This window comes from Erpetoichthys calabaricus, chromosome 3, assembly GCF_900747795.2.
Source record: "Erpetoichthys calabaricus chromosome 3, fErpCal1.3, whole genome shotgun sequence".
Lineage (NCBI taxonomy): Eukaryota > Metazoa > Chordata > Cladistia > Polypteriformes > Polypteridae > Erpetoichthys > Erpetoichthys calabaricus.
The window spans coordinates 87,592,533-87,612,232 of record NC_041396.2 but is presented as its reverse complement, the minus strand read 5'-3'; the positions used below and the strand labels follow the sequence as shown (position 1 = coordinate 87,612,232).

The 19,700-nt window shown below is 38.3% G+C and overlaps 1 protein-coding gene across 1 annotated transcript in view; it reads left to right on the top strand.

The window, feature by feature from the left end:
* Positions 1 to 15,346, top strand: part of LOC114648178 (cryptochrome-1-like) — an 86,247-nt gene extending 70,901 nt beyond the window's left edge. The window contains exons 12-15 of the mRNA XM_028797062.2: positions 108 to 206; positions 504 to 602; positions 7,221 to 7,342; positions 9,871 to 15,346. Coding sequence (XP_028652895.1) covers positions 108 to 206; positions 504 to 602; positions 7,221 to 7,342; positions 9,871 to 9,912 — 362 coding nt within the window. The 3' untranslated portion in view covers positions 9,913 to 15,346. The remainder of the gene's footprint in view (positions 1 to 107; positions 207 to 503; positions 603 to 7,220; positions 7,343 to 9,870) is intronic.
* The last annotated feature ends 4,354 nt before the right edge of the window (positions 15,347 to 19,700 follow it).

The following is a 19,700-nucleotide window of genomic DNA, read 5'->3' as shown; positions in this document are numbered from 1 at the left end:
TGTCTTCAGAATATTATGAAAAAATATCCTGGCTAAAATCTTTTAAATGGTAAATGTATGATGCGAGAATGCTTACCAAACATGTCTCACTTTAGTCTTGTGTAAAGTTTCAGGCAATTTAACTGCCAGTGGAATTGGAAGTAGCAGCATTCTTTTGAGCTATGATACTGAGGAACAGCCTGGACCAAGTGGAGTACAGCAGCAAAGTAAGCTATTTTTTTTTTGTCTGTTGAAATTTATTGCCCTTTTTGTTACAAGTACAAGAATAACTTGTTTTCAGTAGTTTCTCAAGTATATTTTTTATACTTTTTAGCCATTAATCATGTTTGCAGATGGCTTATGTGACTCCACGTATGTCTGTGGAATAACATTTTTCCGTTTTTTTTTTGTTTTTTTTCCCCAGCCACCTAAAGTAAAAATTGCTAGTTAATTTCTAAACAGCTCAATTCTCATTAGTATTACAATCAATTTATCTGATTTTTTTTTTTTCCTTCCCCCCGAAGGTTACCAGGCAGCAGGTGGAAAAATCCATGCAGTTTCCACTCATCGCCATTACCCTTCCAGCACTAATCACATTGAGTTTGCTGTGCCACTGCAACCAGGTAATATCTACAGGTTTATTTTACTCAAGTCTTTAGATTCTAACTTTCTTCAAAAATTAACCCCTTTAATGCAGGCCCTTTCTTCAGTAGTCACTCCCATGGTGGGAGTATTTTTTTTTTTTTTTATCTGTCGATAGAAATGGTTGAATTTTGCTAGAATATTATGTAATTGTCATGCGAGTTAACTTGTTGGAAGAAAACATTTTTAACTACAAACAAAATTATTTAAACAATTTTTTGTTAGCAACAATAAGCTAATTTCATGCAGGCTTTTTTTGTAGATTTATTTACACTACAGTATGTATAAATTTTCCATTTTTCACTTAGTACTCCAGTTGTGTGTGGCATGTGCAGAAGCAAGGAGCAGCGCAGAGTGGAACATTGCAGTGTCTGCAGCAGTATATTGTTTCCCTCCTCTGCTTGTGTGACACAAACACTTCACATCTCTTATGAGATGTCTGCTCAATAAGAATGGTAATCAAAGAAATTTCAAATGTTCAAAACACGCTTGTAACGTTGCACACGATAAAAACTGCGAAGGTACACTGCTGAGAGACGTTCAGCCACGAAAAATAAATGCTAAAACTAAATCCTTTTCCCTTCGAAACGTGACTGATGGCAAGTGAAAGAAAACATACTGTTAGGGGTTCTTTGGTTTCAAAACTACAATAAAACTTTCACCCAAGTAAAGGATGTCTGTACCTCTGCCACTATGACCACCAAGTTCTAAAAAATTACACTGGACAGCAGAACCATGCAGAGCACAGATCCGAGGGAATTGCATCCATAGACATATTCCCCGAGGAGAGAATGTTTTTATTAAGCCTCATTCTCCTAGTAGGTGGGTAGCCTACTAGACCATAGCTGGATCTTCAGAGCAGCAACAAGAAGTCTGTGGCCAGAATTCACTGTAGACCCTGCAGTTCTGTAGGAGCCTTCAGCGTCTGCCCAGGAAGATGTGATCAATCTCCTCCACTGCACCACCAGTATTGGAGTACCAAGTTCAATGATGTGGCTCAGGGTGCTGGAACCTGGATCCACCGATCCACAGTTCCTGACCTTTTGTAAAGTCAAGGAACATGGAGCCACTTTCACCACGGTCATCAGACCCATGGGGACTGACACAATCCTCATAGCCAGCCCTGTCAGTGGCAGTGGTTGCATTGAAGTCACCCATGACCAGAGGAGTGTCTCCTCACGGGCACCCATCAACCACTGAGCGAAGTTGTGAATAAAATGTTTCCTTCACCAAGACATCACACACCATGGTCAGAGCAAACACTGAGACAACAGGCATGGCACCCAAAGAGCGCCTTAATCTGAGTCTCATAATACGCTCATTGAAATGAGCAACATCAAACACCATTGGAAGGAGCCGGTCCGCCACAGCAACAACTACTCCCCGAGTATGACAACCATCAGTGCGACCAGACCAATAAAAGGCATACCCACCTACAGAGATCTGGCCAGTCCCAGGTCTGTGCAGCTCCGAGACTGCCGTCATTGAAATTTGAAGTTCATAAAACTCTCCCAGCAGCAGAGGAAGATGATCATCATGGCAGAGAGACATGTTCCACACACTACCCGGCCTCAAATTGGGACCCGAGTGCTGTTGTGCAGTGGGTGACGCCTCAGCACCACACCAGTTCCAATCTCCAACAGGCCTGACCCCACTGGTTCTCTGACAGTTTTGACTCTTCCAGGGAGGAGGCTTCCGAGAGTTGTCCCTCATCACCTTCATAATGCAAGCAGTCTTCCTTTGGGTGGCTGCAGCAGAGCTACTCCCACAGAGAACAGAAAGGAGTCCTGTGTGCCATTTCAGAGCTGCGTGAAGTTTTTACAGTGGCTGGAGTGCCAAACCTGCCACCAACCCCCAAGATTTCACTGAAAGTTGGAGGACCATTTGCAGGAACGGATGCAGTTTAACGTCATATTCAGGACATGGATTATCTACAAATGCAGAAAATTGAATGTTGCCTCCATCTGCTAAGAATAGACAGTTTTCCTAAATTTAGCCCATGAGTTGGTTAGTAAATGCTCAAAGAAGTCCTCAAGAACCATAGGTTCCACAAGAGTGACTTGCCACAATCATTGCAATTATACATGCCAGTTTAATTTCACATTTGTTCTTCAGTGAAGATCAGGAAGAAAGAAGGCTCTCCTGTCTCAAAGCAGTATGAATCACAGTCATTATTGTGTGAAACAAAATATCAAGAACAACATCCTCAGAATATATTATAACTTGGAGGATTTTTCTTGCAATGTTAGATGGGAATTAGTGTAAAGTGAAAAGAAAAATGTTACACCAACTATCAAACCATAACTTTGTTTGGGGTCATTTTTAGTCAGCCATGTCTGCAGCAACATAACACAAAATACTTGACCAGAATATAAGGTCGTCAATCAAAATAGATTGTTGAATTGAAAAGAATTTTGCAACTGCAGAGTCAGGAAACGTCCTACAGAAAATTTATTAAAAAAACAAATGAAGGGGTTTGTTTTTTCTGTCTTTTTTTTCCCCCCCCTGGGTATAAGACCGCAACAGGGTCCTTTTGAAATATTTAAGTGTGGCTTTCAAATATATCCTAGTTAACACAGTTCTGTGTGAAGGAGTGGACAGTTGATAAGTGTCTGTTGGAGAGTTGCAAACATTGTTAGTGTTTATAGTAGGTAGCATTTACCTATTAATATCATTAAAATAATAAGTAGATGTATATTTTTACATTTTAAAAGGTATACAGCTTTTCAAAGCTGCCACTTCTTTTTTGTAACATAGAAAGTGTAACCCCCTCATTTTTTTACCAATTTCTTTAACCCTAGTTGATTGGATATGGGAAGGAGACTGTTTTTAAATGTGTGCTGAGTTAGGGGTGGTAATGATACAGCATTAGTATTTTTACAATACTAGGGGGCTCCGCCCCCTGCTCGCTTCGCTCGCCAACCCCTGGTGTTGGGTAACGCGAAATTGTTTGATGTATGCATGAGATACATTAGAGTGTAAAGGTGTAGATGATGCATATAGGAAGTAAAGAACGTATTGTATGGTAAATCACAAAGATTTATTGGAATAACTCTTTATATACAATATTTGTAGTAAAGATGGTTTGTTGTCCTTGAATGAGTTTTCCTTGGTTTGGAGTATTTATAACTTTAACTTTAATGTCAGATGAACGCCGAACTCATGAGAAGGCTACATAAAGTTGTCCATGTCCAAATACGCGCTCAGAGAGGCATATGCCAACTTTGTCCGTGGTCTGTCCTTGGGATTTGTTGATTGTCATGGCAAATACAGGTTTAATGGGAAATTGGTGTCGCCCAAGTGTAAATGGTAATTCAAGGGCAGAACTTGTAAAGTCAATTCTAGGAATTACAACAGTATTGCTATGATGTGATCCTGTAAGTATTTTTGCTTCAATAACATTGTCTGTCATGGTGTTGATGACTAAACGTGTACCGTTGCATAAACCTTGTTTAGTATTAAGGTTTCTTAATAGCATGACAATTGTTCCGATTTTAAGGTTAAGATTGTGTTGTGGTAATCCGGCTGGGTTAATAGTGTTCAGATATTCTAAGGGGAAATTAAGATGTTCAATCTCGTCTTCAGAATCAACTTTGTCAGTACTTAGAAAGAGGCGACTTTCTCCAGGAAGTAATGCAATGACTTGGTTATTTATGTGATCAACATCAATATTCTTTGGACATAATATAGCCCGTTGCGTTAACAGTGGTATCTGGTCTATTGTTTTGGAGCCGTGAGCGTAACTCCATTAGTTCTTCCTTGTTTAGCGTTAGTAATATGGATAATGGATTGTACTTACTGTTAATACGTAGCGTTTTCTGTGGTTGAATTGTTAATAATGTATGACTGTAATGTGATGATTCACTTATGCTGTATAGTTTTCACATGTGAGGATGACGAACCTTTAATACGGAGTGTCCGTTTATTCTTATTACCCATCAGGTGTTGTGCCTGTGTTTTGTGTGGTTGCACTGTTAATATTGTATCACTGTAATTTGATTCAAATATGTTGTGGAGTCCGTATTTGTGGAGTTTCTGTACTATATCGTGTTTTTGCTTGCGGGTTATTAGAGGTGCGTGGTGTAGTGTGTTTGCGTACTATCTTGCGCTTTTCGTACTCCAATTGATTTGTGACCCTTTCTGGACTCCGTAGTCTGTCCCATTTTACTCTGGGGTGGCGTATTATGTCGGGTTTGATTTGTGAACCTTTCTCGACTCCGTATTCTGTCCCGTTTTACTCTGGGGTTGGGCGCTGACTCCTGTTGTTTGTGTGGTTATGTCGTTCGTAGTCTCTATGGACTCCGTAGTCTGTGGGGGGGTTTGTGTGGCACACCAAGCAGCACATTATTCCTAACTTCACTCAGCAGTAGTGCCACGCACAATATGGCGGTGACGCCTGCGCCTTCACTACGCATTAGTGCCACTCACAATATGGCAGCAACGCCTGCGCCTTCCGTATTATGTCGGGTTTCACCATGCTGTGTAGGCGCCTTTGCCTTTCGTACTTTCCTGCGCCTTCCGACGTGCGATGTAGGCGCCTGCACCTTCCGGGTCTGCCTCCGCTGTGTGGTGTGGACGTTTAACTGTCGTTGTTTCCGCCTTTATATTCTGTCCCTCGCTGTGCATGTGTTTCGTGCCTAGCGCCTTCCGTATTATGTCGGGTTTCACCATGCTGTGTAGGCGCCTTTGCCTTTCGTACTTTCCTGCGTCTTCTGACGCGCGATGTAGGCGCCTGCACCTTCCGGGTCTGCCTCCGCTGTGTGGTGTGGACGTTTAACTGTCGTTGTTTCCGCCTTTATATTCTGTCCCTCGCTGTGCATGTGTTTCGTGCCTAGGTTTTTTTGAAGCTGTTGCATTCCAGTTTTCATCATCTGTAACCTGCTCTCCATGTGTTTCTCCCTGTTCTTTAACCTCTTTATGACGTTTTACTTTGTTTCCTACTCTTGTCTTTTATTTCTGACCTCGCTTTATCCTGCTTGCGGCATGTCAGACGGTTTGTAGTCTCTCCCGTTTTGCTCTGGTGCGGGGGGGGGCTTTGTGTGGTGCCTGCGCACGTTCGTAGTCTCTCCCGTTTCACTCTGGGGAGGGGGGCTTTGTGTGGCTCCTGCGTCCATATCCGGTTTACCATTCTCGTTTAGTAATATGGATAGCATCTTTGAGATGAGATGCCTTTAAAGTAACTTGATTTCTGGAGTTTTGCTCATTATGGTTTTCCTGATAAAATTAAACATACTACAGATTGTGTCAGATTTGTTCTTGAGTTATAGTATGGAAAGACTGTTTCATTTTGATAAATGTTTGCATAAATTTCATTTTATATTCATGCAACCTCCTAATATACTCTGGTAGTTGAACTTGATAGCCACCATTACACAACTGATAATTTTTCTTCACATTTAGTAGTCTCACTTTTTTTTTATTTTTTGTACAGCTCCTGTTCGGTAGCACTATCATTTCAATGTTCATTACTGCATCATTGGTATCAAACCTATCAAATGTATTATATTATCATGAGATTTTCCTCTACTTGTGGTAGTGCTGCTGCTTTGCAGTAAGGAGATTGTGGGTTTGCTTCCTGAGTCCTCCCTGTGTGGAGAGCGCTTTGAGTAGTGAGAAAAGTGCTATATAAATGCAAAGAATTATTATTATTATTATTATTACTTACCTTTTACCAGTTTTCTTCAGGGATAAGTGTACACATCAGGTTCCTTACCAGTTTCGTCTACTGTTGCACCTTAAGATTAACACACACGTACATAAATATACATTTAGGTCCTAAACGAGTAAGTGATGCACTGCCCATCACTCCCTAGCTCTTTAACCACATAAGTGCTGTATGACTGACACATGCACTGCCAGTTACTCCCTAGCACTCCAATTAGGGACTCGCTACTACCAGCACTAAACAACACGCGGGTGTCCTCTTCTGATGTTGCTCACTTCGCTGTTTCTTCTTCTTCTTCTTCTTCTTCCTTCTGCTGATGTTGCCTTTCAGACGAGGCATATTTATCAAAAGATTCCATGTGGCATGTCTTCCTTTCCCAAGCTGTAAACCAATTTGGCAATTCTTTGTTCCAGGTGCCATTCCAATCACAGGTAACTAAGTAATCAGATACAGCTTGAAGCATGTCTTCCTTTCCCAGGCTGTAAACCAATTTAGTAATTCTTAGTCCCAAGAATCTCCTTCTGTTTACAGGTTATAAAGTAATTGATATTGCTTGAAGCATCTCCAGGATTTCTGCGTTGTTTAAACAGTGCTACTGTGATTGATACTGGTATAATTCAGGAAAACAGGATGCTTTGATGCCCTGCCTTCTTAAGTGTTAAATTTATCCTGTCCATTGAAGCAAAATATTTGTTTTAAAGTGATACAATTTGTTAACTGTTCTTGTAAGATTAAGTTCATTTTTGTTTGTGTGAGCAAAAAATAAAATATAAAATCCACAACACTACAATTATCATATAAAATTTCTGTATTCTTAACACCTCTAGGGCAGACATTTATTTGTATCGAAACTGACATAATATCTTTAATAATATTATGCAAGCACTCAATTTTTTAAATTTTAGTAAAGGTTAAAATTTTCTTCTATCCACAGGCAGAATTATTTTCAGCAGTGGTAATCGAAACAATTCAGGGAAACGTGAGCATGAACCTGACAGAGACGGCAGTACTGATGAGGAGACCCAATCAGCTCTGAAAATGCAAAGGCGAAATGAGGCATGTGAAGACAAGTTGAGATGTTTTTACAGCTTCTTTATAACGAGATCTGCTGTTTTAGTTTTATTGTTTTGATTTTAAGAATATTAAACTCCATACTATACCTTCCATTTTGTCTGGGTCAAAGGTAAATTTTTCCTTGATTTACCCCTCTGCTCCACAGTTAAAAATTACAAAACAAACAGCTAAGATGTGATAAAACTGCACTTTGCTGACTTAAGTTAAAGGGTATTTGCAAACCTTTTGGGCTCACCATCTAGAAATGACAACACTTTTTCTACATGGTCCCCCTATTTCAGGGCAACTTAATGCTCAGGACATAGCAATAGTAGGTATATTAGGAAATAGTAGGTATAGTAGGAAAAGTCATCCCAGATGGAGGATCGCAGGAATCGTGGGAAAGAGGGGTCCTTTCATCGGATTGGCTGGCCCAGCACTATTTCAGCCGTGGAATGGCCAAATGGGGGAGGCAGCTTGAAGGATGAGGTCTCCAGGACTCTACACAAATCCAAATCTTATCATGGGATATATCATCTACTGTTAAATTCTGTTCTGTACTTCTAAAATTTATATTTTTTATTTCTTACTATATTGAGGAATTGTTCTGTTCTGTGAACTGCATTGTATTGTATTGACCCCCTTCTTTTGACACCCACTGCATGCCCAACCTACCTGGAAAGGGGTCTCTCTTTGAACTGCCTTTCCCAAGGTTTCTTCCATTTTTTCCCTACAAGGTTTTTTTGGGAGTTTTTCCCTTGTCTTCTTAGAGAGTCAAGGCTGGGGGGCTGTCAAGAGGCAGGGCCTGTTAAAGCCCATTGCGGCACTTCCTGTGTGATTTTGGGCTATACAAAAATAAACTGTATTGTATTGTATTGTATATTAAAATAGTCATATTTACAACTTTTATGCATATCCCTTACATGCAATGACTGTTTGAAGTCTCCGATCCATAGGCATCACCAGGTGCTGCATATCTTCCCTGGTAATGTTCTGCCAAGCATCTAATGCAGCCATCTTCAGCTCCTGCTTGTTTTGGAGGCTTGCCCCCTTAAGCTTTCTCTACAGTATATGGAAGGCATGTTCAATTGGACTTAAGCCTTGAAAAACACCTGTTTCTTTAGCAGTATGTTTAGGGTCATCTTGTTGTAGGATGAAGTGCCACCCTTTGAGTTTGGAGGTATTTAGTGGCACTTCAGAAGATAAGATGTTTCTGCCAGGACCTGTGGCAGCCATACATACCACCATGTTTAATAGATGATGGTATGCTTTAGATCTTGGGCAGTTCATTTTTGTTGCCTTCATTCTATTACAAGGTTAATCTGTCTCTTCAATCCACAAGACCTTTTTCCAGAAATTTTATAGGCTGTTTTAAGTACTTTTTTTGCAAACTGTAATCTGGTTGTCCTGTTTTTAGGGTTAACCTAGTGGTTTGCATCTTGTAGTGTGGCCTCTGTATTTCTGTTCAAGTCTTCTGCAGATATTAGTCTCTGACACATGCAACTCTGCCTCCTGAAGATTGTTTCTGATCTTTCAGATAGGCATTTGGGGCTTTTTCTTTACCATTATTATTCTGTCATCAGCAATGGAGGTCTACTGGTCCAGTCAGGGACCTAACACTCCCTTTGCAATTACTGAGCTCACCAGTCCATTCTTTCATCTTAATATTCCAGATAGTTGATACAGGTAATCCTAAAGTTTTTCCAGTGTCTCTAAATGGTTTTATTCTTATTTTTCAGTGTGATAATGGTTTCTTTGCCTCTCATTGGTATAGCTTTTGTCCTTATGTTGAACAATGGCAACTACAAATTTTAAAGATAGTCTAAAGGTAGAAACAAACCTAGGTATCTTATGCCTGCTGTAATAAAGCAATGAAGCACACCTCAGTAATAACAAACATCTGTGATGCCAATTGTCCCAAACGTTATGGTGCTCTTAAATGGGGGAACAATGTTAAAAAGTGATTCAAAATGTGTACAAGTACCCTTAAAGTCTGTAATGTGCTCTTTAGTCATGTCTGAATTGTTTGAATTGTAATTTTAAACTGCAGAGCAGAGGGGTAAATCAAGGAGAAATGTCTTTGTTCCAAACATTTTGGAGGGCACTGCATATACTGTTAATAGTCTTCTGTGATCTTTTATAATTAGCATACATCATTCGTTAGTTGACAGGAAGCACGGTGGCACAGTGGTAGCGCTGCTGCCTCACAGTAAGGAGACCAGGTCCTCCCTGCTTGGAGTTTGCATGTTCTCCCCATGTCTGTGTGGGTTTCCTCCAGGTGCTCTGGTTTCCTCCCACAGTCCAAAGACATGCAGGTTAGGTGAATTGGCCCGTGCGTGTGTGCGTGCGTGTGTTTGCCCTGTGATGGCACCCTGTCCAGGGTGTGTTCCTGCCTTGCGCCCTATTCTAGCTTGGATTGGCTCCAGCAGAACCCTGTGACCCTGTTCTGGACTAAGTGGGTTAGAAAATGACTGACTGACCTTAGCAAGTCAAATTAATTTACTTTGTTTTCTTTTATTTATATCTTACAGGTAAATGAAGACCTGAAAGGTGTCAACATGGTGTCTTATTAAGTTTATACAAAAACTACATGGAAGAAGAATGTCAGAAATAGATCTCAATATAATGTAACAGTTGTTTTATGAACCAGCAGCTTTTTGTTTCTTTGTTAGAATTGTAACTGCTTTAAAGTGGATATTTGCCTTGAAGAAGTTATTTTCATTTGTGTTTTTATGTCCTTTAACTTTGTGTGTGTGTGTGTGTGTGTGTGTGTGTGTGTGTGTGTGTGTGTGTGTGTGTGTGTGTATGTGAGAGAGTGAGTGAGTGAGTGAGTGTGTGAGAGAGAGAGAGAGAGACAGTATCATTCTGAATTGGAAAGGGAAAATAATTCTGTGACTCAGCTAATCAGACTCAGGGTTCAAAAATCCAACTAAAAGAAAATGAGTTCTGATATAGTAGATTCTGCACAATCTACCTCTCTGTGAGAAGGTCTAAAATACTTTCAGCTGTGTATCCACCTGTTTATTTTTTATACTTGCTTTATGTTATTGGGGATCACCGAAGTTGAACCTGTTGGCAGTGGTGCATACGTTTCTGAATTTTTGATACTTGTGTCCTTAAAATTAAGCAACTCCAGGAATACCACCTGTAATTAATTGTATGGCTGCAAAAAATAATTTTTATCACAGGATTTAAGTTGTGAACAAGGATTGTACCAAAATTGTGTCATTTATAGATCAGTGAGGTGAAGAAATGGACATTTATTCTGTCAAGCATAAAATTATTTAGTATTTTGAGTTTTCACCTGTCAAATGCTGGCTAGCATTAGTTGTAATCTCAGGGTAGGCAAGAAGTTCCTCCTCATGTATTCATTCCTTTAGCAATTAGATGCATGCATTTACATTTCTAGTCATAGCTAGTATGGCATCTATTCAGGATTTTATTATATTTTCCATAGTTTAAATGTGAAAGTATTATTCCTTACTAGAGAGAGAGAGAGGGAGAGATCGATCAGTACTACTGTATTCACTTGAACCTTAAAAGCATTTTTTGTTGGTTGTATGCAGCTACTAGAATCTCTACATCAAGAATTTCTTGAAATCAGTCACCACCTCTACTAAATGCTTTATCCATAATTATTCATCTACATGTTCATAGGTACACTGCTTTTTGATAGACAGATAGATAGATAGATACTTTATTAATCCCAGGGGGAAATTCACAATTTTGGTCATCCTTTTGAAACTGGTGTTTCAGGGGAGGGACATTACCAGATATGTTCAGCTGTCAATATTTTTGAAACTTAGTCTGGACCCTAAAGTCTAAAATTGAAATGCATTTTTTTCTTTCATGTTTTTGCATTTAATTTTTTTAAAGTTGACTCTTTAGCATCACTATTTAATAACTATTTTTTAAATTTGCTATCATACCTGCTACAGTGCAGCAATAGAACATTGTCTGTATTATAGCATTTTTTAAAATTAAATAATTATTTTCTAGAACTTAACTGTTTTAAGGCACAACATGTATTATAAAACAAAACTTAAAGTCTATTGTTATCATCCTAAACTATGGGCTGAAAATGTTTGCCAGTACCGAGTAGTTTTTAAAAATGGTAGGGTGGAGTTTTTGTGCAGGTCATTCCATTCACTCCTGTACAATTACTTTTTCAGAATTAACTGTGCTTTGCTTATTTTCCCAAATATGTAAACAAAATGTCTCAAATTAAGCAAAAATATTTTGTAAAACTTGGTTTAGTGGCTCATGTGACACCGTATTTGGTTGTAATATAGATTTTTTTTTTATAACTTTGGAAATCTGTAGCTGGCTTCTATGGTATTGAAATACATACAGGATATGAAGATGTAGACATTTTCTAGACAGTGTCACTAAGTGTCAGTGGTAAATTCACATTCTTTGGCATATGTGACACTTAAGACAGTTTCACTAGTGGCATATGTACAGTCTTGTACATAATTAATGTCTTTTTACAAGGCTATATTGGCCAAAGTTCATACTTGTACAAGTGAACTTATTGGAAATTGCTCAGGATTCTCCCATGAAACCATTTGTTAGGTTTCCATCAGTTAGATAGTGCTTTAATGTAAATAGTGAAGAATCAGGAAATGTATAGTGTAAATATACATATATTTATGTGGGTTTTTGCCTTATGGATTTGGATGAGATGTATTCCTAATGAATGTGCTGTGTTGTGCTTGAATAATGTGCCTGACAGATTTTTTAGCTTGAGAGATTTTTTTTTCTTTGTTACCACTTCAACCAAAATTACAGTTTGGTTTTCTGTTTTATATAATTGCAATAAATGTTATCCTTTAAGTAATTTGAAAAGAAAGCAAAAAAATGATGCAATATTTTTACTGGAAAATGTTAGTTATGCATAAATTAAGACATGATTACAGTTATTAGGGAAACAAAGGGGCTAATGTGTCTTATTTTCACATGAAAGGTCATGTTTAGCTACCTGAAATAAAACCAGCATCTGTTATTCTGAATGCCCTCCTTTTTATTTTATTCCAGTTGTGTTGAGGGTATTGTCAGTAGACATCTTGAGACTTCTTTTTTGTGCACATGGACTGAGAGAGCTGAGGAGATATTAAGCCTTTGTGTATGATGGTGTTCATTTTTTCTTTTTAAATTTGTGCTGAGAGAGAGAGGTTAACAAGACTTCTCACCTACTGAAGTTGGTCACGGAATTATTTTCATCCCATTTTTTCCAATGAGAAATGTCTGTCAAATAAAAACTGTTTAATGAAGAAAAAGCAACCACTGTCTTGTTCTAAACTGTTTTCAGAGTTGAGGAAGGCATGGGGTAGGATAGAATGATGTGACTTAAAACTTTGTAGTAATGGTCACCCTTCAGTTCTCTTGCAAGCCAAATATATAATGTGGAAAAAGTGACAAAACCACTTGAGATTTAATAATGTTTTCAGCTTACAAATATGGATGAAAAGATCAGTTCTCAATATATTTTTGATTTTTTTATTTGCTTATCAAGTAACAAGTAAATGTCAAGAGTTTAATATTGGGACCATTTATTTAATCTATCATGGTAAAATAATATTGTGTATTGTTTTTACCTTGTATATTTGTCAATTCTGTATATAAAATTGTTGTGGAAGTTTATTATATGAGGAAGGGAAGGAGAGTTAGTCCTGTACACTGCCTCGTGGAGAGTAACAGGATAAGTTAGGTGTTCATCAAGCCAGTTATTTCTTCACAAACATGGTATGTATGCATTTGGCATGTGAAACTGTGTTCTAAAGTCAAGTGTTTTCTAAATTTTAACAGATACATAGCCAGCCCTGATGTTTTAAAATTTAACCTATGGGGTACAGGACACTTGGAAAACAAAAGCCTAAAAACTTATATGTCCAAAGTCAATAAACAACATCACAGTAAACTTTTCCTGCCACCAGCTTGGTATTGTGTTGATTTTCTTCCATATTTATGTTCGAACTCCTTCCATTAAGGTCACTCCTATCACACAAGTAAAAAGAAAATGTATTCTTACCTCGAGAAAAATATTAGCAAGTATATGTGATAAAAAGATTGTTTACAGATCTCTTTTGAATGGATGGCATGTTTTCTTGTATTGAAATGTTTACAGCTTGTTTTTTAATTTTTTTAAAGGGTTTTATTTTCCACTGGTACCTCATGCCTCATAGGTTATATTACAAAACTCCAGGACCGTCGATGTATTTTTTTTTTTTTTTTTTGTAATTTATAGAAAATTCTTAACTTTAGAACACAGTTTCCCATGATACATGCAGGTTCAACATGTTTGTGAAGAAATACATTTGACTTTAAAAATAACAAACTTACCCTTTAAGTTGTTTGAAATGAAAAAGAACAGAGTCGATCGAATTTTTAAGGTATACCCATACATGTACACTTGTGTACTTTTAGTGGGTTGATACTTTTTATTGTTATTTTTTTAAACAAGATACATAAGGTGCTGTCTACCACCCCAGCTGTGCATTGCTGTGAAAACTTCTAACTGGTGTGTTAGCCCCTTTCACACTAGGACTTCAGCGTGGGTTGTAACCCAACCCTATTTCACCCCAAGTTGCATCTTTGTATTTTGTGATGGCGCCTACTTAGGTTGGAGTTGGAATTTGACTCAGGTAGGTGACACAAATTGTAGTGGGTGGACGCCCTGTGGAGATCGGGCAACACTCAACTGTTTGGATTTTGCATGCAGCCAGGTGTTTGCTTCATAGTATGTAGCACAAGTTCATTTCTGTTGAATGAAACAACAATCCATAGCGACACACTATAGAAGGAGTCTGTGGAAGTTGCAAGGACAGCAATAACAAAGTTCATATTAAAATGCAGTTTTGAGTTTTCACATTCTTCCCGTACGTAAAGGTAAAGGCGAGTTACAGTTTAGCGAACTACTAAATTATTCTTTCTGGTGGGTGTTAAAGCATTGGTTTATGTTCTCTTTCTTTTGGTTTTATGTTGTTTATGTAGAGAATTAAATTTTTAAAAATTGTCCCTTAACATGTTTTGAGAACAACAACAAAGTTGTACATTTTTAAATCGCACATAAAGATTGCACTCAATGTTAGGCATTTCTTTTAAGGACAAAATCATTAAATCATTGAATTTTTTGCATCCTTATTTAAAACAAAAAAAAATCACTTGAATCATAATGGCATATTGGGCTGTCATGATCAGGCATAGCTAGATAAACTGGGATTGACCAGTTGGTCTGTGATAGAAATCAAATTTAAGATAATGCATTGGCTCTATATCACACCAGGCAAGCACCTAAAAGTAAGATGTGGACTTGTGTGGTCCAGGAACGCTAATAATATGACGTGCCTGGATATCATTGTACTTTTTGTATTCCTCACCTGACTGAGGAGCCCCTGCTAGTAAGCATTGATCTCGAGTCCCAGAATCTAAATTTGTTTGTTGTTCAGTATTTTCTCTGTATCTAGGGGACTATATATGGTGTACAGCAAAGGAACCAAATTTTGAACCACATCCAAAGCCACATTCTGTGTTGTCACCACCCTTACCAAAAAGCTAACCGGACTTTCCAGTTAAGTTGCAGCTATTAAAATGATTAAAGAGTACTTACCTTTTTCATTGGAGGCTGCAAGACTTGGCAGAATTATAGGTTGTATTGTCTTCTAGCAACTGTACGTTTCAACATATGTTTATAAAATTAGCTTGATTTAAGACAGTCTGACGGGAAAAAGCAGTATGTTGTGTGTCAGAGGGCTTATAGGCTGTCTTTGGAAATTAACAGGTAAAAGTCTGTTCAAATGTTCTCTGTTTTGTTTCAATGTTTTGCACTTCACTGTGAATGTTTTTGGTGGGGGGATTGGTGAAATACTGCAAAATAGCACCGCCTATGTTGAACTGGAGCTTCTTTCCTTGTTTTGGCATCATTATGACAGTCAAGTTTCAACATATTGTGTTAAAAGTGTTCACAATTGTTGTCTGTATTTTAATTAAAATACAAATTTGTCCATATACGAATAATTGTGTAAACGCTTTATGTACACAAAATGTGTTTTTTCTGACATTTATAACGCTGCCCATGCCAAAAATACCACGTCAGATGGATATGACAGCGAGTCCAGAGTGTAAGCCAAGTGAAATTGTTTGCTTTTTCAATATGGCATGTATAGCAAAGGGGGGTGACTGCCCAAATGACTTCATTCATAGTTTAATTGCATCTTTTATTCCATGATGTGCAGCAATGTTTCTGGGTAATTTGTCAGTATTCGTGCTTTCCTGACAAGATTCCAATAGCCAGATAACAAAAGAATACATCTACTGAATGTTTTTTGTTTTGTTTTTTCAAATTTCAAATTAAAAGTGTAACATTTTTTCGTAAGAAAACTTTTCATGTATAAAATCAAATTTTTGTTTAGAATTAATTCTAATGCTTTTAATCTATAGAAATAAGAAATTGTATTGTTTGTTAAAAGACATTACTGTGAAGTGGCTGCAATATTTATTAGAATTTGAAGGCTTCCATGTAATTCACTGCATCTTGTCTGTTCTCTTGAAACGCTTCAAAGTTGTGGTTAACTTCAAGCCTTTATTTTACTGATTACCTCAAATATGTTGAATGGAGCGTCTTTAATAAAGCGCAGTCTCCAGTTCACATTGTTGTACTTCTTGGAATCCTCAAATTACCAAATTATGAGACTCCTGAAGTATAGCAGAATATATTAACTTAGGAGGCACAACTTTTTTTCCCTCTTGGAATGCATCACTTCTGTACTTAAGCACTCTGTGTAAGGCCAAAAAAAAAAGAAAAATTTGTATTTTTCTTATTTTTGTGATCTTCACAAACAGTAATGTTTCTCAACAAGCTGAAGGCCCCAGTTCTGAGCAGATAAAGCAGGACTGCACTGCAGCAGAGGCAGGCTGCTTTTGTAAGGTGTGTCTGTATTCAGGAGCACCTGGGCAAAGCACTGTACCCAGAGACTGCATCAGTACCAGCGCTGGACTTGACAGCGTTCTAAACAATGAAAACGTTTGTAGACTGGAGACAAAGGACTTCCCAGAACAGTGAAACATGCATTACAGGATTGGGCATCAAAACCTATTAAGATCAATCCCTGTCATTAATATGAATGCTTTAGGCAGGCACTTCTCCTGGAATTGCTTTTCATCTAAGCATTGCCACATAAAATATTTTTTTTGTATTTTTCCAAAAATACAGAAGTATATTTTTTTTTGTCTTGCTGAACTTGGTCATAACTGAACTTCATATGGTTTGCTGAAATTAACTTTTTTTTTTTTTTTTTAACTGAAGCTACTACTGTCCAGATGGAACATTTCAGTCCACTAAGCAACGACAAACCAATACTGAGACTTAAGTTCACGTTGAGGTGGGATTTTGACTATGGCTGGCTCAAGAAAACACACACATCAAGCTATCATGGGAATATACCTAAAGCACTTCATAATAATAATAATAATAAATGAAATCCCCTCTCAGGGATCATAGAGTAAATGGTGGTGGTGGTGGTGGTGGTACAAGTTTTTTAATTTCTCTTGAGGACAAATAAAGTAACCCAATCAAATCTTAAATTGGAATGTGGACCTTCCTGGTGCAGAAAGACCATTTCTTGGCTATAACACTTGTTCTTTTTCCTTATCCCAATGACTTCTCTTAAAACCAAGTGTAAGATTTTATAACAAATTTTAGATTAATCCATTTTTTCCTAATGATTTGTTCAGTGTAACTGAGCCATGAAATGCAGGAACAATTAAAAGTGAAAAACTCGGGCATCCAAAACTGCAGATGTTCTTTGAAATGCTAAACCGTTTAAAACTGGTGCAGTTAAGAATATTTACATGCCACAAAATAAAAAAAAAAGTCATAGTAGCACTTGAGGCTTTGCAAAAGAGCAGTCAAACATGTGCCAGGACTTATCTGACAGAGTTGGGAAACTAAAGCTCTTTAGCCTCGATCAGATGAGGCAGTGTGGGAGTGTAATCCAGGCCTTCAGTGTTCTCAAAGTGTTGAAAAGTTGATTCATCAGAATTCTTTCAACTAAACAATCACATAATGGAGGACACCAGAGAAGTGAAGAGAGAGAAGTGAATTTAAGACATGAAGCTCATTCTATAAAGAGTCGTGGGGAAACTGGAAAAAAAAACTACTCCGTCGTGGTGTTGAAGCAAAACATTTACAAACTTCTTGGACTTTGGGACAACCTCATTGTTAGTCGATCAAAGACGTTTGGTGTTCTGACCGCCTGGACCCAAGTTTGATGTTATGACAAATTATTTAGTACCCAGAATTTCCACCTCCTGTACTTTGTAACAGCATTGCCAGTCTCTGAAGTGTAATGGTGGTTGGTTAGTGAAATAACAGACCTAAGTCGTGCCACCCAGAAACACCAGAAAGGCATATTGTTACATAGACTAGTACAACGCTAAATGAAGTGCTCATTGTTGGGTTTGTCTTTTTTTTTTTGGAGGACCTAGATTTGCTGTTGCTTCTCTCAGTCTTTTAGTCACATATTTAAAATGGATTTGGGGGTTGACGCTGCCACTTCTCCATGTCCATAGCCATGTATGTAAGGTTGAGTAGCTGCTGCACTTTCTGCTTTTGCCTTGGAGAACTAGCAATGTTTGTCTTCCCTTGCTCCCAGTCTGCTCTTTAGGAATGTCCTTAGCCTGCATTCACAATTTTATCTGGCAGTAGAAACTTAAAAACGTTTCAGAATTTGTAGCTTCCTGATGAATATAATTGACATTTTTGTGAGGAAACTTTGCTGTTGGCTCGCAAGTGTAATTTTTTCCCCCCTTGTGAGTAAAGGATCTTAAGCCCTCATCAGCATGATGACCTCCATCTAGAAAGCAAATCCACATTCATTTGCACTTTGCTTGGCTAGACTGAAAGTTGAAAAAAACAGAGCAGGCTTGAATCCTGATCCAACTTTGAACATTAATCATAAGCCTTCTTTAAGCATGGCCTCCAGTTGATCAACCTAACTCGCTAGTTCAGAGTCTCACAAACCTCAGTCCGTACAAAAAATGGTAAATTCTCAGGTCTTTTTTTTTTTTTGCCAATGTGAACGCTTTCAGTTAAGTTCTGTCCTTTGTAGCAGGTGTCTATGTATTCTGGGCTCTCACGTCCAGTACAATCCGCCTCCGCCACCCAACCTGTTTCCTCCCCTTGCTTGTCCTCCACTTACTGTAATTCATATCAAATGTGAGCATTCAAAGTTCCAAGAATGGAAACCCCAACACCTGTTACACGACCAGGGCTGTCCTGCCTAATGTTAGTACATTTAAATGCTCAGACCTCAAATGGGGATTTGATCCTCTGATCTAATGTTAATAAATCTAGGCAGTAGAATCCCCACTCTATTAAGAAGTCAGAGTTTTAAAATGTCTTTTAAAAAAATGATTTCTACATCAGACACTAGTTGGACAAATTCTGATAAGAGAGTAAATTAAGTTTATTGTATTATCCAACACCCTGCTCCACAAAGATTTTCTTAGTGTTTTGCTGTTTCTTTCTTCAAGTCAAAATGATTGAAAATTGCTGCTCTAGCTGTTTCCCTTATGCCAAAAAAAAAAGGGTCAGTCTGCTTGTTGTCAGCCGCTACTGAATCACTCCTCCCATATTTATTTAAAGGTTCCTCCAAGAACACAAGGGTCCCTAACCGAGCTAATGGAGTCTTTACCGCAGCACTATTTTGTGTCCTTCTTCATTGTAGCATTCTTAATGAGATGGATGATGAGAGATAAATAGTGGCACTTGCAGAAGCCTCACTCTTTCAGAAAGCTCGAGGTAGCGAGTTTAAATCCCACTGCTGACGCTCTGTGCGCGCTGCTATGAGCCCTGCTGTAAGGGGTGCAGCTTAATGTATATTCTTTCAAATGTTCAAATGGGACAGCTGTTAGCTGCCTCCAAAAGAGGCAGAAGCACTCCCAGGCCACAGTGAACATGTTTGTGCGCACTTGACACACTTATCTTTGTCTTTTAACACCAAGCAATATATTGTGTCTCAATTCTCTAGAGGATGCAGCCTGAAAGATGTTGATGATGAAGCAACTGAACGCTCTGGCTGGACGGACACACCACAGCAGTTCATCTACTACAAGGTGGGTTCCTTTACCACGTTGGCTGGTCCCCTGAAGCAGCCCTGCCGCTCAAAATGACACAAATCAAATGTAATCTGCTAAATGGAAACGCATACTCAGATGGTGTGTCCCTGCGAGATACATTTTCTCTTTTCTGATGCAAGATAGTCACGAATGGGAGCTCTGAAATGCTGCTCACCTTGTCCAATTGTTTATAGCTCCAGAGGTGAGCAGCTGTTTTTGTGGGTAGCTGGAATCCAACAAGACA